The sequence below is a fragment of the Stigmatopora nigra genome, chromosome 14 (genome assembly GCF_051989575.1).
Source record: "Stigmatopora nigra isolate UIUO_SnigA chromosome 14, RoL_Snig_1.1, whole genome shotgun sequence".
Taxonomy (NCBI): Eukaryota; Metazoa; Chordata; class Actinopteri; order Syngnathiformes; family Syngnathidae; genus Stigmatopora; species Stigmatopora nigra.
This window is the reverse complement of record NC_135521.1, coordinates 9,362,544-9,381,742: the sequence shown is the minus strand read 5'-3', so window position 1 is coordinate 9,381,742 and position 19,199 is coordinate 9,362,544. Positions and strand designations below refer to the sequence as shown.

General features: G+C 37.4%; 1 protein-coding gene across 2 annotated transcripts in view; it reads left to right on the top strand.

Annotated features, from left to right (window-relative positions):
* Nucleotides 1–26: 26 nt before the first annotated feature.
* Nucleotides 27–19,199, top strand: part of tspan17 (tetraspanin 17) — a 51,902-nt gene continuing 32,729 nt past the window's right edge. Inside the window, exons 1-9 of one of the 2 annotated variants that reach the window (XR_013328776.1) lie at nt 27–540; nt 3,855–3,905; nt 5,078–5,224; nt 6,116–6,286; nt 6,663–6,791; nt 7,187–7,234; nt 8,475–8,591; nt 8,804–8,942; nt 14,694–14,875. Coding sequence is in view for 1 of the 2 variants with exons in the window: in XM_077733361.1 (XP_077589487.1) it covers nt 454–540; nt 3,855–3,905; nt 5,078–5,224; nt 6,116–6,286; nt 6,663–6,791; nt 7,187–7,234; nt 8,475–8,591; nt 8,804–8,869 (816 nt within the window). In the remaining variant the exon portion in view is untranslated. Of the gene's footprint in view, nt 541–3,854; nt 3,906–5,077; nt 5,225–6,115; nt 6,287–6,662; nt 6,792–7,186; nt 7,235–8,474; nt 8,592–8,803; nt 9,039–14,693; nt 14,876–19,199 lie in introns of those variants that run through there. The other variant, XM_077733361.1, reaches the window with a different exon arrangement.

Genomic DNA, 19,199 nt, shown 5'->3' with positions numbered 1-19,199 from the left:
ATTCAAGCTTCGACGACATATGATGACGTATGGGTGTTGTCCCGTCCCGTCGGGGCACGGTTTTTATTAAAACCCACGCCGTTGTGATCGTCGGATCTTGAGGTTTTAAAGGTGATAAACAAAACCCAAGTTTAGGGGTAAGAAAGAAAACTAGGTCGCTTCAACTCGCACATGTTTTTGTTGTTGTTGTTGTTGTTTTTTTAGAGCACGATGATCATGGAGAAAGTTGTGTGCTAACTAGCGCGGCATGCTAAATGTTCTATACCAAACGAGGAAGGGTAATTATCTTCGAAAGGGATGGCTTCGATCGGGACTAAAACTAGTTTACTTTTCTTATGGAGTTAGTTAACTGTCATCCTGAGTGTTTAACAACTAGGGCTTTGGTCGAGTTTATTTCAGGACGACTGAAGTAGTAGTTATTTAGCTCGATCGTTAGCCACTATCTCTGAAAGAATGAATCGAAAGCACCATCACTTTAAAGGAGCAGAAGTCAGCTGCTGTGTGAAATACTTTCTTTTTGGATTCAACGTAATATTCTGGGTAAGTCATCATATTTCCCCTATAAGATCTATGTCATATTTGCCTTGTGTTGCTTATTGATCACTTTGAGTTGCTTCCTGTTTGAGATGAGCTTTTTAATTGTATTTACTTTTGTGATGTTATTGTTTTTCAATGTGATTATAATCATATTATAACCTCACGTGAATAATCATGATTTATTATTTGTTTTTAAGAATAAAAGTGCTAAATTATTCTCTTTAAATCATTATTTGATTTTCTCGTGCAATCAATTTAATTTTTAAATAGTTTTACTAATCATCCTTTTTATACATTGTTATATGACTAAATACAATTATGAACTGACAACATCTCCATAAAAATGTAATTAAATGATTAAAAAAAAACTAAGTCAGATAGAGATGATGCTCACCAATCAGTACTATTAATTTTTTTTTTTTTAAATTTATGTCAGGCACAATTTTCAATCTGGCTTTTTGACACATCTGTTCATCCACCTTCTAGCAGAATAGTTTCTCTACTAATTCCTCTCTGCAGTAATCTGCGTGGGCTCCAGTGTGACTAGTGTAGTAGTATGTCCATCTGACCCACAGGGTCTTCCCACACACATGCTTGGATACGTCCAGGCTCTCTTCCTTTCACGTGCCCCCTTTACTCACTCCATCACTATAGAAGCTGGCCTGTGGGACAGAATTGTCTCTCCCTCTTCGACACCCATAAATGCACAAAGAGAGATGGTGAGAACAACGACTGTGAAGGATCGGTTGGCTGCCTTTCTCATGTGCTCTGTTAGTGTCTAGCTAATCAATCACATGCATTTATCTACTAATTTGGGCATGCCCATTCCAGTCAAATACTAGATCTGTTCATAAAAAAATAAAAAAAAATAAAAAGCTCTTTATTTAACAAAACTTGAATAATCAAGTGGGAAGCCATGGGTCATATGTATAGTGACTCTTTAGCCACACTAAAAGTCCTGATTATTTTTTGTGTAAACAAGTCTAAGCTCACTTTTCCCCTGTGTTAGTAATCACCACAAGATGCTCTCTTGTGCAAAAGCTGTGAAACTAGACCTGTCATACAATCCAGTGCATTGTGGAATGGACAGAAACAGGGGTTACTATTCTCTTCAAATCAATCCATTTGTCTTTTCTGCTTTTCTCTTGTCAGTCTTGACAATGCCGTCTAAATTAAGACTAACATGCCGAAGAGTCTAAATATTGTCCTCAATAAACTCCTTTCTACTTGGATTCTTCTAGTGTCCATGCTTGGGCGGTGCTGACAGCCAAGCATTCTCTCGCCTGGTAACAAAAAAAACACTGTCGTCTCTCAGAATAGACACCTTACTCATATCCACATAATTAATCACATTTTCTGCATGAGCTGATGAAATGTTTGGAAGCTTCGCATTCAGTAATTAATAGTGTGTTAAGCTCTAACCAGGTTGCTGAGTTGCTTGGATTGAGACTGTGTGTTATTAGTCAGCTTCAACTCTCAACACAGATGCCTCTTTGGCAGTAAAATGCTTATTGAGTCAATTGTGGATACTCTCATTGTTGGTGCTTCACTCTTAATGAGTATGCTAACTAAAGAGGCCCACACTACACAAAAAGTTAGAGATAATCAGCTGATGAGTGGAATTTTCAGAGTTTCACTAAAAGTGAATTTGCAGACATTGCTTTAATATTTATGTAGTACGTTTTCTTATGCAATCACATTTAAACATCTTGAAGATATCTTCACATTTTGGGCCTGGTGATTTTAGAATCAAGATTGAAAGTTGAAAAGATGGACATCAAGCTATTGCCTACGTGTTACAGACCCCCCAAACTCCCAAACATGTTTTTCCTCTGCGTTTTTATGCATTTTTCTCTATTGCTTTGTTTGTTAATGCACGAGGCAATATGTGGGTGTATTTGCGGGGAGGTGGTCATTGAGCGGTGTCGGAATGCCTGAGAGTCAACCGGTGCATTGCGCACTAGTGGGCGACACAAAATGTGCCACGCTTGGATACAATTCGTTTAATCTATTAAAGCTAAAGTCATGCTCCCAATATTGGCAATAGATGAGAGAGAAGACCAGAATGTCTAAATCTTCATTTATCATTATCTTCAGTTACAAAACAAAGTACATCTCATGTCAAGTAGAGATTGCCCTTATCCAGTCAGCTTCACGGCATATTATTCATCCCCTCTCTTAATAACTATTCTAAATGCATTTTTATTCTCGCTGATGTGTATATTATTTCTTTTCGCCACATTTCTTGAGGTAAATTGCTTGAGCTGACAAGTTAGCCATCTTTGTTTCTTTTCGGAAAATCCATTATAAAGAACCTTCAGGCTCGAAAAAGGCCTGTCCTGCAGTTTTTTTTAATAGTTGCTAAAACATTGCAGAGATTTGAATGAACAATTCTATTTTTTTAACAAAGGGCCAGAGCTAAAAGATGAGAATGTTAAACAGTTCTTTGCATTTTGATGAATTCCCATTCAGTTATGATGATCCAATTAAAATATCGATATTTAGATCGATGTTATCGTATCTGTCTTTACATCAGATTTGATGGTAGGCTTATTTTTTTTTAACTGTCTTTTACTTTGGGCTTTTGTGTGGAATACAATAAGATATCTTGAAAAAAACTGCTTTTCCTTCTCTTTTTTTTTCTAACTGGGAACCCCACATACATCCCTCACAGGAACAAGAAGCTAAAGCTGGAAAGATTTTTCCTTAATCCTCCGGATATCACAAACTCAGCCTCTTAAAAAGGCCTGGAGCCAATAATTCAATCAGCAAATGCAATGATTAAGTCTGTCCGTAGGACAGACTGTCAGAATGTAATTCTCTTTGAAGTGTTGGAAAATCTGTTTTCCAGACACAGCTGGTATCTGGTTGTAGAATTTTTTTTTTTGTGTAAGGCGGTTATTTTAATTAGTGATCTTGAAATTATGAAAAGTTGCTCTTGCTGGTCAACAGCATTTTTTATTGCAGTAAACCAACAATGGATATGTATGACATTTCAAAATAGAAACAAAAATCATCCAGGTAGCATTTTTCCCCAAGAAGTGAAATGTTAAGTATAACTGTTTAAATTGTGAACTTTAGTTATGTGTTGGCATTTTTCTTCCATCAATCAATGAAATCAACTTGACCTTTGATTACGCGTGATGGCCGTTGAAACCCAGTCACTTACTGTCCAATATGACATCTGCACGAGAAGCTCGTCCTCTCTTTATCTCTCTATCGATGGCAGGATGATAGATAGGCCTTTCCTTTAGAGAGTTTCATTGTACTCATTCTGTCTGACGGAGACCTTTTTTTCTTTGTGCTTTATTTAACAGCTACTGGGAGCTGCATTCCTTGCCATTGGCCTGTGGGCATGGGCGGAGAAGGTACATTTCAACACTCACTTTGCTCTCTACCCTACTTTGCATTTTTCTAATATTTTAAGAAGAATATAACAAGTACAAGACATGCTCTGGATTGCACTTGGACTACTTATTTATTTACGACTTATTTAAAGATTATTTATTTGTCAGTTGTCGTATTTGTGTAATTGTATCATGCAAAGAAAAAAAACATTCAAGTACAACAGGGGGATAGGGCCAAAGGGGGATTGCAAATATGAAACTTTTTAGAAATACCATATTTTCGGCCTATAAGTCGCATCTGAGTTAAAGTTGCATTTTTGGAAGGGAGATTTATTTGGAAATCAATAACACTGCATTCAAAACACAATTTCATTTTAGCAGATAAACCGGTTTATGGGATCAGCATTCTTATGGCAAACTGCCATATGCTGTAGATAATAATGTATTTGTAACCATATTTGATCAGAGGGCATCTTCTATAATTAACCTCTTGTGGAGGTTAGTGGATAGGTTTTTGAAACATCTCCAAATCCCGTTAGCCACGAGAATGTTCATTAATTATCTTGAAATTAAACAACTCATTTCCCTAAATGCTGTCTTTGCGGAAGCACCTTCTAATTAGAATGGTGTGGTCATAAACTCTGCACTGCAAGTTGCGATAAACCAGAGTCCTTTTCTGTAGCAGCTAAATGTTTCAATACTAATTGTATATTAAGGATTCATTACAACTGAACATTTTACCACATTTCAAACTCCATGTATAAACATTTTCTCTGTGATTTTGAGAAAAAGTGTTGTGCTTTATATGCTTTTGTTATTCCAAAAAATGTTTCTCTGCTGATTCAATGTTATCTGTCCAGCTCATTCATTTTCAGTTTAAAGATAATTTTCTGGCTCAATAGGCCTATCAACTTCATGTATCCAGGATTTGACTACTGCAGGCATGTCAGTAGCAATATAAATGCCTGGTTCGACATTACTCATTAGATTGACTGGCACATTGAAAAAACTATATAATGGGCATATATATATTTTTTTCCGTTAAACAACTACCAGTTTATTTTTTGTACAATGTTTCGCAAGTCATCTGTTCAGTTTTAAATATTTCTCTCTGACATCTCACAGAGAAAATACAAGGATATTTGATGGAAATATGATTTTTACTGTTATCCTTTTGTCTCCTCCTCCCTCAGGGTGTGCTGTCCAATCTGTCATCCATCACAGATCTTGGAGGTTTTGACCCTGTTTGGCTCTTCATTGTTGTCGGTGGGGTCATGTTCGTCCTGGGATTTGCTGGCTGCATTGGAGCGCTACGGGAGAACACGCTTCTGCTTAAATTTGTAAGCTGCCTCATGATTTTCAAAGGCCACACACATACGCAGATGCACACAAATCCTACCACTTGAGACCTCTTTAAAAGAGCAGTACGTGTTAAGAGCACAGGGTGTCTAAGTCATAGGCGTCGCTATGACACACTTGAAGTAAATTAAAGGAAAATGTGTGGTGTCGTCACTAAATATCAAATAAACGTGAATCTAAGCTACTAAACATATCGCTATACCTTTTGGTGTGTGTGGCTACAAAAAGCTAAATTTTGGGATGTATTGCGGTTGAACCGTGAAGTGACAGTGACAAACCTGCTGCTTACAATTCTGACCATCCAGCCAATTTCCATTAGCAGCAGTAAGTCAGGCATCAGAGAGAAGAACTAATAGGCTTTTACTACATTATTCATTACCCTGTCTTTTATCTGCATTTATTGAAAGGAAATGACTTTTTGCTACCTTTGAGACTGCAGTTTTTGCGCAAAGAAAATCTAGATTAAGCCATCAGTGGCCCTTTCTCCATGGAGTTTGGTAAAAAAAAAATGCAAACTCCACAAAGTGAGAACCCACCTGAGATCGAAAACCCTCAACCCCAGAACTGTGAGGCCCACCCAGTATTGAACCCTCAATCAAAAATTGTGAATCAGTGGGCGGCTTATACGCGAGAAATTGTAAAAGTTAACAATTTTAAGGCAGTTTTAGAGGTGCATTTTATACAGCCGGTTGGCTTATATGCGAGTAAATACGGTAGCTCAAAATAAGCATGTATGTAGACGCCATGTCAGATTTTAAAAAAATGTTTTTAATTACCCACAACAGTCACTTGCCTTACACAGTGTTAATACATAGTCATTGTTCATGAGTACTGAGCACTGCACATGTGTGTGTGTGTGACCTTTTTTTTAGTTCTCCGTGTTCCTGGGATTGATTTTCTTCTTAGAGCTCGCTGCTGGAATCCTGGCCTTTGTTTTTAAGGATTGGATCAAAGACCAGCTCAACTTTTTCATTAACAACAATATCAAGGCTTACAGAGATGACATAGACTTGCAGAACCTCATTGACTTTGCCCAGGGATATGTAAGTGTGCCCATGATACCTTCAACTTGTATCCACACAGATATCATGTATTTTTTTAATGGAGATATTCAGGGCATAAAGGGAACATATTGATATTAATGTCAACATTAAGATGGATTTGTTTATCCAATTATAATATTAGTTGGTAATTGCGAGCTAATTGTTTATTGTCCAAACATTGGCCTTGAATTCTACACAAAGCTGATTAGCCTCTTTTGTTATCTGTTGCTGCTATATTGCCACTCTGGGTTGACATCTCACAGAGCTGAACCAAGGCTGCCAAGAGCCTTTTCATGAAGAGATCAAAAAAAAAATCCATGCCAGTTGGTTGTTCACTAATTGCCAGTTATGTTTCTGCCTGTACTTCTTTTCGTAGTGGTCTTGCTGCGGTGCTAACGAGCCCAATGACTGGAACATGAACATGTACTTCAACTGTACTGACCAGAATCCTAGTAGGGAGCGCTGTGGAGTCCCCTTTTCCTGCTGTGTCAAGGACCCTGTGGTGGTGAGGCACTGTCACCGAATAGTACTCTTTAAATGTAGTTCTTTGGACTCGCTAAAGTTAAACTCAAGTACCCCTGCTATTAACCTTCAAGTTGGTCACATTTGGATTCAATTTTAATTAATAATGGCAATTCAATTAATGTATTACATTGACATAAACACGATGAGTATAATTCAATTTTAAACATATAAATGGAAAGATCTTGTATGATACATTGCATTATCTCAAAAGTCAGGAGACCTTTAGAAGTCCTCATTTTGTATGGTGAAAATGTTTTAGTATTTGACTTAAGAGGGCTTGCTGACTAAACCAATGAGTTTTGAAATCATGTAAAATTGAGCATTTGCATCTGAAAAGCATTACCACTAAATTTCACTTCTTTTTTTTCTAACTAGGGCGTCATCAACAGACAGTGTGGTTATGACGCTCGAAAAAATTTAACGGTAGGTACTGACTCACTGACATGTTTTTTTTCTTTGTTGACTTCACAAATAATTTCTTACAGGTTCCTGAAAATAGGAACAATCTTTAATTCCTTTACTTTCCAGTGTCGAGAATGGATGTGGCACATCATTTAAATTGCACAGTTATACTGGAGAGCACGTAGCTAGCTGCCTGGTTCTTTGCAGTGAATATGCCCACAAGGTTGAACTGATTGAAATGACTTTAGCAGATGAGGGCAAAGAGGTAATTGGTTTAAGTTTGATTGGGATTTAAATGTGTAATTTCTTTTCAAAAATCAGATTTCACTGAGAAATTCCCCAAAACATTAGTAGGTTATTGTAACAGAGCTCTAGAATCTACTGAGTCAATTACCCAGGATTCTGTGCATGCTTCTTGCCTTAATAACAGATTGTTCCTTTAGCAGGTATAATTAGCCTCCTGTTATAGACTGGAATTGCGGCCTTACGCCAGTCTGTAATTGGCATTCGGCTGGGTTGTGCCATCCGTTTCTTGTGTGCGTGGGGGTTGGTAGGAGGAGGATTGTTGCAGTTTCGACTGTGCTTTTTGTCCGATTGCTTGTTGCTAGGCACACGTACTACAACATGCTGAACCGCTGGCTGCTGAGTAGCATGAACTGATTCTTCTAATGTTTGTTTACGCCCCAGCAAATAATATGCAGCCTTAGCTATCTGTTTTGTGCAGCTTGTTTATGGAGAGATACAAAGAAGGAAGCCGCCCAACCAAGGTGGAAAATGAAATAGCCTCTGAGAAAATATAACACCTGAACTACTTGCTACTTTTTTTTTTTAATTGCGTGTGGCAGAGCTGTTTTCATCCTCCAATCTCTTGTCAGGTTACGTTTTTATTAGAAGTTGAATTTCATCACAAGCATTAGAAGTCTAATGTGATGGTGGTCTATTTATCTAATTGAGTGTACTTAGCAATGAGTAAAGTACACAGTGGAGTAGTATCTGTCGGGGACAGGAAGCAGACTTTTCTGGTTTGCTGAGCTCTGACATTACTGTCTGTGAAACTCCCCTGTTTTCTAGTGGAGGGATTGACTCAACCATGGCTCACACTTTCATGTGAAAGAGAAGTCAAAATGTTCTTCAACATGTTTGTTTTCTCTTCTTTTAGTCATAAGTCAAAGTTCAGGAGGTTGTTTTTCCTCTTACATTAAAAGTCACTTCTTTTCTGCTTCCTAACTGGTGTTTTGTTGTTTTGCCCTACTTTGGATAGATGCTGGATCAACATAAATCAATTTATACCAAAGGCTGTGTTGGACAGTTTGAAAAGTGGGTCCAGGACAACCTCAACATTGTTGCCAGCTGCTTTGTTGGGATTGCACTTTTGCAGGTAAATATACATTTTTTTTGTGGATCTTTCTATTTAAAACACCACATGTAAACCATGTACATTTGAGGGCTGTGAGTTTCTGTCATCACTGCCACCCTGTGGATGGATGCAAACCGTCTCTCCAAGAACAGAACAGGACAGGAAAGGACGGAAGATAACCTGTTTTTTTAACACCCCGATTTGACCAAATTTTGTTCTCATTTCTTCTACAGATTTTTGGTATCTGCCTTGCTCAAAACCTGGTCAATGACATCAAAGCTGTCAAAGCCAATTGGTGATTGGGGAGATGCCTTGAGAAGTTTTGTCCCTTTGAGCCATTGCAGGTTTCAATGAATCCATCCTGTCTCACATGTAAGGGCTCAGAGCTAAGTGGCACTTCATACACAAAACTGTTGCTCATAAGTAGGTCATAAACTCCGAGATGTGAACGCCCCCCCCCCCAAAAAAAAAAAAAAACTTGTTTTTTTTTTCCTCCTCACCTGGGATTTTATGAAGATCCCGGATGAAGATCTTTTACATCTTTTTCCTTTGTCTCCTTTTGTTAAAAACATGTTCTTGTTTGTCTTTGAAAAGTGGCTAGAAATTGCACAAAAATGCTTGTCACTTGGGAGATTAAAAGCCATGGATAGCAATGTTACAGATGGAAGAAGGTACATTGAATTCTCAACCATCACCAAATGGAAGAATCACTGACTTTATTAATGACCTTTTTTGGCTGTGGCTGGTCATGCCTGACACTTTGATTTTTTTCAGGACTTTTTAAGTCGGGGTGGAAATGTAAAAAAAAAAAAAAAAGAGGCATTCATTTTCAGTGATTGTCCTCACGTTTGCAACAAGCCCACAATACCTCAGGGCCTGTCTTAAAATTGTGTAGGCCTTGTTAGAAATATATTTCTCTTTCCGTCCATGTCTGATGATGGATGTACTTTATGAAAAAGAGACATCAATTTATGAACTGACAATATGATGGGGATGACCACAAAAACCACCATCAACCTTATTTTTTTTTCCCAGCATCCTTCAGGCACAGGGGTTTTGCTGTTTTGGGGCCTTTCACCACAGTTGTCTTATGCTTAAATTCTTTCTTCACTTATGTGTTATAGCATTTATTTTCTTCTTGTATATAGAAATTTTATATCTTGGGTTTGTTTGACCAAACTTGTGGGAACTGGCTTTATTTTTTATTTGGACCAACCATTGCCCATAAGTGAAGATTTAAGATCGATAATGTTTTCAACAGATAATTTAGCATTTGTAGAGAAGAATAATGTGACTTTACCATCCCTTTCAATTGAGGGAATCATTCGTTTACAGGAGAGGAAAAACATAGATGTGACAAAATATACCAGATTGCGATTATTAGGCAATGCATTCATATTTTGGATGTGTTTTCAAAATAGATCAATGATGATATAGTTCAACATTGTCATTGTAATAGGAATGATGCATGAACATGAACTACATTTTTTTCCTAGTGAGATGTAGTTCTCTTTGGTCATTAGGGTCATTAGCCAATGGCTAATGATTTATAAATAAAAACTGAATATATAATGGTATACGCACCCCAGAAAAAGAAATGAAATAGGAAAGCTGAGTTGCCTTAAAATTCTGAGAACAGCACAACATATTTTTCTTGTTTTTTCCTTTTCCTTTCTTCTTTATTTTTCGGATATGAAATTTCACTCTGAGGCGGCATGTGATCTTAAGCAATGTGTACACGTCAAAGGAGGCGCTTGCCTACAAACCCTTGCTGCAAAGCCTGTCTTCCAAATGAATTTTATCACGTTCTGTTTGAACAACAACACTGACAGCAAGTAGTTTTCAATCAAAATTCTTTAACTCATCATGCTTTTTGTCCAGTAGTGAAAACAACTATACAATTCTCTAAGATGACATCAGTGGGTGAGCCTGAAAAAACACAAAACACAAATTTGCCATCATATCTATCGTAGAATCATTTACACCGTCAAACATAGTTTGTAGCTCAAATTATGTAGTGAAGTGTATTTGCTTTCAATATCGACTACAAACCACAATCCCAGTGCCAGCCTCTTGCATTTTACCTCTATGTTGTCGTTTACACACAATAAGTCGCTTTTTTTTAAATTGCCTTTGAATGTGAGCGTTTACTCAGTGCTGGAAACACACTGTGCCCATGCCATCTTTCTGTGTGGGAGAAATTGTTCGTGTCTGTACAAATGGAGAAACAATTGGGGAATGCTTACTTTTGATCGTCATGGCAAATTTGGTTGGTGTAGCAGTAGGCCAATGAGCGACAGTTGTCTCTCTGCATGGACAATGGGTTTGTTAACCTTTTTCATTTTTTTCTAAGAAAAATAAGATATTTGCATTTTTATTTTGTGTGTTTCAACAAAATGAACGTTCATCCTATATTTTAATGATGACAGAAAGTCACTATTTGACCATGACCTATGTTTGCTTTCCTCAAGTCCTCTCTAATGTTACTTAATAACCCTTCTTCTTCTACTGGATTTTATTTGCTGCTATAGTTGGATCGTTTTTACCTGTGTTGTATAGACAGGGCTATAATTTCCCAAACTTATATTGATTATGGTTAGAAACGACCATTTTTAGAAGGCTCAAAAATCAGCACACTAGTTACTGTAGTATTAGCAGCATGGGATTTGAATTTTGCCAATTCCAACTGTAGCCACAGAATAAAAAGCAGAAGAAAATGGCTTCCTGTCCAAAGCTGTTTAAATCAGAGGAAAACAAATAATGGTCGTGTTTATTTTCTGACTTATGTTATAAAAATATATAACAATGTTGGAATGACAACATTTTTCGTTCAGCAAATAAGAATTGGGAACGCTTTTTTTGCTGACACACAAACAAACAAAAATGTAAAATGGCCCGTTTTCTGGTCCAGAAATTCCAGAAAAAAAGAACAACTGGCCGAATGGTACAACAACTATAATGCCATATTGTATTGGAGAACCAATGTTTGAATCCTCAAAAATTGTAGGTGACTTCTTTTGTATGCCTTTTTACCTTTTAAAGCCCTAACCACTAATAGTTGTCAGCAAATCAAATTATTTAAACTTTGAGCCTTTGAGGGTCCCTTAGAACAAAGACTACAACATTTTCAATATAATTAGTCATTAATTTGTATCATACTTAGGATACATCACTTTTCATCAGGGAAAAATGTAAACTTCATGTATCAAAAATACTTTGTTTTGTCCATATGGGGCTAAAGTAGCAGGGGAAAGCGTAGCTCTTTCTTCTTTATTTTTTTTTTGAATGGCCTTGCATGAACTTGCTTATCTCTTTCCCAGCTTTCTCATGAGGCATGTAAAACATTTTTTACAGAGAAGCCCTTTAATGTCATGTCTAAGTGGGAAACAGCATGGACCTAGTGCACACTCCTTTCAACACAAGTTACTTTTATGCAGTACAAAGCACAAATAAGGAATGTTATTAGAAAGGAACCATCAGTGATATTTTTTCTTGGTTGGCATTAATTTATTTTTGTAAAATAACCTGAACATTCCATTTTTGGCGTTTCCTGGCATTGACATTCAAAAAAAGTCATTGTCCTCCCACACTAGTCTCTCCAGGCAACAGCAAACCAGATTGTCATCATCAGGAGTGATTTACCTCAGTAGGGATTGTCAAGGCTACATTCGAGCTACAGTGATTACCGAAAAAAATGCAGCATTAGTAATCAAGGGGATTATTAGAAATTCAGTCCACCTCACAATGTCATTTTTAAACGAGACAAGATGTAGTTGACCAGAAATGTTTTTCGCCTTTAAGAAACCACTGAATACGCTAAACAGCTTAGGTGATGGTTTGATCAAGAAAGCCTGTCAATAAAATATGAAAACCGTGGGACATGGTCTGTTACACTGTAAAATGTCTTGAAATGTGCTTCTTTCATATAATAAAGGATTTATATAATAAAATCTAACTTTTGTCATTTTTAAATATACACACATCCAGACATACATTTGTGTGCTTTACTATTTCACTGGATTTGCATTGTCACTTGTTTTTCTGCATTATCATTTCCTTGCAGCTACATTTGGTATACTTGGAAAATCATGAGGCTCATCAGAAGCTTGACTTCGAGGGCAGTGAATTAGTATTGGTTGGCTAAGATGAAACCATCTTTGGCGATCAGTAAGGCAAAAGTTCCATGAGGATTTGGGAAGTGATTTCCAGATGGCTTTGAAGAAATTCTGGTCCACCATTACCAAAAACACAAACAAAACTACGTGGATGCTTCTGACCTCCATTTCGTCAGTTGGCAGAAAACGCTTGAAGGCCTCCCAAAATTTCCCATGAGGAAGCAGAATCTAGGGATTCAGATGGGCTCTCCCATCTCTTAGATAGAAGTCCCTGAAGCTGTTATAATCGGTTGCCCTTGCTGCTCAAAAGCTCTAGATGTTTTCTGGCTGTCGTGGATGAGACACCTCTGCCAGTTTGACTAGCCCTTGAGCATTCATTTCAACGTGGAAAGTTTCATAGGCAATTGTTTTGCCATACAAACATGGTAACAGTAGTGGATCAAGGAGACACAGCGGTGTCTTTACCTTCTAAGGAACATGCAGTGTGCCAGACTAGGGAGCTCTGCCTCTTGGAGCTTCTACAAATATGTGGTGAGGAAAGCCTGAAGCACCAATCTTCACAGTATAGCACAGCAGGTGGTAGGATGCAGAGAGAAATTGCTGCAGAGTGTTGTGAAGTGAGAAGAGGGTTGTGGGGATGCATTCACTAGCAGAAAGAGGTCTCTAGACATCGTTAAAACCCCCGCCCTTTATTTGAACCTCTCCCCTAAGACAAAAGGCAATGCTGGTTCATATGTAGCAGCATAATGCCGAGCGCGTAACAGCCTCTTTGCGGAAGCCGTTAAGACACTGTCAGTGGTCTGTGGTTCTGAGATCTCATTGATATGTCAGTCATCCCTGTAAAATTATGATTAGATTTGCCCTGTGGGCAGAAGTTTTTGCTTTTCATAACTGGACTTGTTTTCATTTCTTTGGTTAGATTTGTATATTTGTAATATGGTTTCACAATTCCAGATCATTTTTCCTCTTCTGTTTATGTGCAAAATCTAGCAAAATTTCTGAATGCTGTAAGCCAGGGGTCTCAAACCGATTCCGCAAAGGGTCATTCCTGGTCTTAGTTTTAACTTATCCAGAGTCAACCGTTTAACCAATGAGGGCTCTTCTAAAATAAGTAGCACCCGGCTAGAATCAACTGATTACACTTCCAAAAGGTGTGTGCTTGTTTGGTTTAAATTAAAGTTTATAAATCATAGAAGCCCTGAGCAGATTGTCATGAGTATATTTATTGGAGTTCATCTTATGACATGCTTCCCAGTTTGGGATTTTTTTTTGTGAAAATGGAAGAAATCAAATTAGCAAGGAAAAGTCAGCTACGGCAGCGAGCAGCAGAGTATGATGCATGCATGCCTTGGGTGACCTACAATTGAATGCTTTTGAAAAGTTGTGATCAAAGAATATAAGTCTAATGAATGCTTGAAAATGCTATTTGAAAATTCTCCTCATCGAAAAGTATGTCCAGATAAATTTAAATTGTTGTTGGTGAAAAAAAAACTAAAGACAAGGCATCATTATAGTATACGGTTTATGATTTTATAGTAGCTCTAATGTTGTGTTTTTTTTTCTCATAATCATTTGTCATCCGAGATGCACTTGATAGTTTATAGAATTGGTGGTATGCTTGTAAGCATAAACCAGCCTGTTTTATGGTTCCAAGGACAGTGGCTTTCTTTCAGATTACACCACCACATATCATTTGATTTGTTTTGATTATCTCTTTGGATGTTATCTGTTTAATGAATTTGGCTTTGTTTGATGCATGTTCAAACAAACATTCAGGGAGGGCCCTTCAAAACCAACAAATTTAATCATTTTTTTACTGGCTAAAGTATGATATCACTGCTGTTTGATTTCCCGATCTAATCTTTTATCTGCCATGTATGTTTTGTGTTATCGTGGCCTGATGAGGCTTTGCTGGTTTTGCTTACTGATTTACTCGAACAAACTAATCTTACACATATTCAGAGTCCTAGTATTTCATTTATTCATTCATTCATCTTCCATATCACAGGACCCCGTAAGGGCTGAAGGGGTTGCTGGAGCCTTTGCCAGGAACCTTCGGGCGAAAGGTAGACTAGACTTTAGACTGGTCGCCATTCAGCCGTAGGGCCCTAGAGGCAGATGAGCATTTGCATTCGCAATCATACCGCCACCAATGGGAATCAAGCCTGCACCTGCCTGCACCAAAGTCAGGTGAGTGAACCTTTACACCAGCAGGTGGATTCTTTGTTTTTAAATATAATTTTTGGGCTTTTCCTAATTAAAAGTCTTAGCCTTCTTTATATTTAGATTCTAGTGGAATCCAATTTGGATCTCTTGCCCTTTTTGGGTAAATAATGTTTGCATGATTTAATATTTTAACCTCCAATGTAAATAAATCAAACCCTCAGTCCTCATTATTAAAGATCATTTGAATTCGATTCATTTGTTAAGGTGATGATAGGAATTATGCAGATCTTGGTAATGCCGCGCTTGTGTAGCCGCTGCTTGGTTTCTCCAGCGTTACAGCCATTGAGTTCACTGTGACAACAATGTTGTAAATATAAGTGTTTGTGCAGCTGACAATTTTCATGAGAAGCGCTGCCAGCATAACACAGCAAGTCATGTGGCGATGTACAAACCCCAAGGCGAAATATAGTGTGTGACCTCTAGCTAACTAGCCAGTTCCAGTTGACTTTCGCCAACAATATAAGCTAAGGACTTGGATATCATCTCAGCTTTAGTTGTCAAACAAACGTGAACCCTAAGATCACATTACGATAAGCAATTTAACTGCTGCTTCAGATAGAACAAGCAGAAGCAATACTACCCAATGGAGAGCGTTGAAGGTAAAGTGCAAATATTTATCTACTAAAAGCGTTTAAGTGCTTTGTTCATGCCCACTGTTTATGTTCCACTGGGAGGCGACATAACTGCACTCTAAGTGAATACTGTAATACCGTACAACCGCATGCTGCATTGTCCTTCAGAAGATAAACAGATTGTTTTAAGCATGTTTTCATGCTGGGAACAGTTTTCATTTACCTACGAAGCGGTTAGCCCTAAAAAAATGTGACCGAATATAGTTACAATTGTCGAGTACTAAACACAATACATGGTAGCATCATTTCTTCTGTTGTGCAACTGTAGTAATATTAACTGTACATTTCTTTATCTTGTCATTTTTTAAACTTTTTTTTTTAACTTAGTTTTAGGTTCTCAATGGTGTTGTAAAGTAGACTTGATGCGACATGTAGCTCTGTAGGAATGCTCGCACCCACAACTAATGAGGAAAGTCCCTGTGGGCTTCCACGAGGTAAAAGGCCCACTCTAGCCTCCAGATAAGGTCATTAGCAAAATGATTTCACTGATGCACACAAACTCGGCCAAGTGGTCACAGGCTCCCATTCACCAGCTGCTGATGTCACATTTGCTCATTTAACTTGGAGAAACAGGCATCACATGACTACAGTCATCTTGTCTGTCTCTTTATGCTCCTTCAAAGCATGCGCTCAGGGAAATAAAAATCCTTTCCATCGCTTTGTTTTTATGCTACTGTGAGAATCTTATTTCGTCTGGTAGAGGTCAAGTAATTGAGCTTTGAACCTTTCTAACAGTTAATCATATGTAAATACAGCAGGCGGCTAATATCTAACTGCCCTGAAACAATTGAGATTCTAAGGGTGGGGGGGCACTGGCCCCACTTCTAATTCGAGAGGCCCCTGAATTGCACCTGTTCCCCCAACTATTGGGGGCAGAGTGGCTCCATTGTGGTCATACTACTGAATGGGAGAAGAAGTAGACAGGCTAAGAATTTCGTTTGGTTACTTGAACATTTCCACAGCATTTTTCCCGTTCGGTTTCCATACGTGTCAGTGGTGACTAGATAAGATGATCATATGCAAGAGTGGTTAGCACGTCAGCCTCACAGTTCTGGGGTTGAGTGTTGAGGGTTCGGTCCCTGGCGGGTCCTCACTGTGTGGATTTTGCATGTTTTATTCATTTTCCATAATTTCCTGGTAGCAAAGAAAGTCATATTTCTCTGTCTTTCCTAGTTCCACCATGATTGTTGGATAATTGATACCGCCAAAGACCAAGTGATGTCTGACTTGATTTAGTATCTTAAGTCCTAAGAGTTCTCATTGGTTGATGGCTTAATTTAATGAGTGGGCACAATTATATGGCAAAACTGTGATTGAATCAGAGCTCAATTTAATCCATGGCAGCAAAAAATATGGCCCAAGGAGAACACACAGCACTGCTTTCAGTTTTCCAGAAACTCAAGTAGGGCGCCTTGGGGTTAAGATGAAGCAAGAAGCGGATTAGTATAGGTCGTAATTTACCAGACTGCCTCTCCTTTCTAGACACAATCAGAGCACAGCTAATTGTGTGTCAGCCATTTTAGCCCAATGTTTATCTTATTCCTCAGTGGGTCGTATGAGGTGATGTATAGGCTTGCTGTGAACTTTGCAACCTTACAAATGATTTCTCCTACTTTTAGTTGGACACTTCTACAGTTGCACCATGAATACTAAATGCTTCTCAGTATTTGATTAGGGAATAAAATGATAGAAGAACATTATACTGTAACTGATCACACAATGTACATCCCTCCAAGCAGCATATTATGGATGCGTGGTGCAGCATTTCAATGTTTTGATCCCCCCATCTTTGGTGTTTAATTTACACTTTATTTTTTAGTTCATTTACACAATCTTTTTTATAATTTGAGATGATGAATTACATTGTCTGACCGAACGAATTCTCACCTAAAACTCCTCTGTGAGCTAGTTTATCTCTTCAGTCAAAATAAGGCCTTGACCCTAATGAAATGCATCGTAAACATTGACTACATTCTTTAAATGCTTTCATAAAATTAGACAACGTTGCTCTCTAATGCAAGGTACAGGCTAAATGTGTTTAACTCCAACTATTTACCTTTCAATTGTTTGGAATGGGGAAGATGTAGACAGCGTATTTCACGCAGTGTCCACATTTCTAGGTGATTTTAAGACGGACAAAGATGTATTACATTGTTTACCACAGAAACAGCAGTTCTTAGCTTTTTTACTGTGCGTGCCATGCTGCCTCCCAAAGCACACAAATTTAGATGTCCTCTGCGGCTGCTTAGATCAGCCTTCATGTCCTCCAGTGCCAATAAATTACACTGTAAAATCTTTTTAAAGGCCCAGAAATGGTCTTAATGAACAGGTAATGATCACGTTACCAAGATATTTATCATGTCTACCGTGAAGGAATCAAACACTGGCACCATGAAAACATCTGAGTTTCAGCCTGTAAAATTCCTGACACCTTGCTTGCCAATGCATTTTATTGCATCAAATGTGCCCCCCAAAAAGTAATTCATCATTTAAAAAGACGTGCTTAGTAATTAGGTAGAAACAAACAGAAAAACATGCGCATAAATATCAGCAGACACTCATTTATTCCCTGCAAGACACAATGCACCTCACTGATGGCCCAAAATATTTTAACATGTTTAGTTTGTTTCGTTATTTACTTTGGCTTAGTTATCAAGGTTGGACATATGTACAACCCGTTCAGAGAAGAAAAGCAAGGTCACAAGTCAAGGCACGTAAGTAAGCATTAAAGACCATCACACTGTGCTTATAAAGAAAAGCTTCACATTAGGGGGGACTGGGACATTAATAAGAATCTGAATTTCCAATAATCATGTTTCCCATCTAATCTAAAAAACCTGAGCCATTTCAGGACATTTTCCAGAAGAGTTCTTTATTTAAACCAGGTGTGTCGAAACTTGCCAGTTTTTATTGGCCCGCAGCAAATTATGAAAATATCATTATACAGAAAAACTTCGAGTTCAGACTATATTCCCTTGCACTTCTCAGCCTCAACATTACATAGAACTATTTACTTAAACAGTGCCTCTACGTTAGCTAAGAGGTGAAAATGTTATATGTTGAAATCAATGTTGGAATTTGATGAATATGCCCAGGAATAGCAGGGTGGCCTTCATATGTATGTATATGGATGTATATATGTATATATTAATGTATGTGTGTGTGAATATATTCACTCTTCCATGAGTATGTTTTCAGAAAACACAAGTATTAGAATTAGAAATGTTACCATGTTTTCTCAGCCTGCATTTCTATGCTCAGTAATAGTGGCTGTGAGGTTTCTTTATGCAATTGCAAATAGCCTATACTATATATATATATATATATATATATATATATATATATATATATATATATATATATATATATATATATATATATATATATATATATATATATATATATATATATATATATATATATATATATATATATATATATATATATATATATATATATATATATATATATATATATATATATATATATATATATATATATATATATATATATATATATATATATATATATATATATTTTTCTTTTAATAATTAATGAATGTATAAACAATTTTACTCTACAGGATGTGGAGTTTAAAATGATGTAGCTTGACAAATCAATTGGGAGATGTCTTCAAATCAGAGGACTAGTACAGA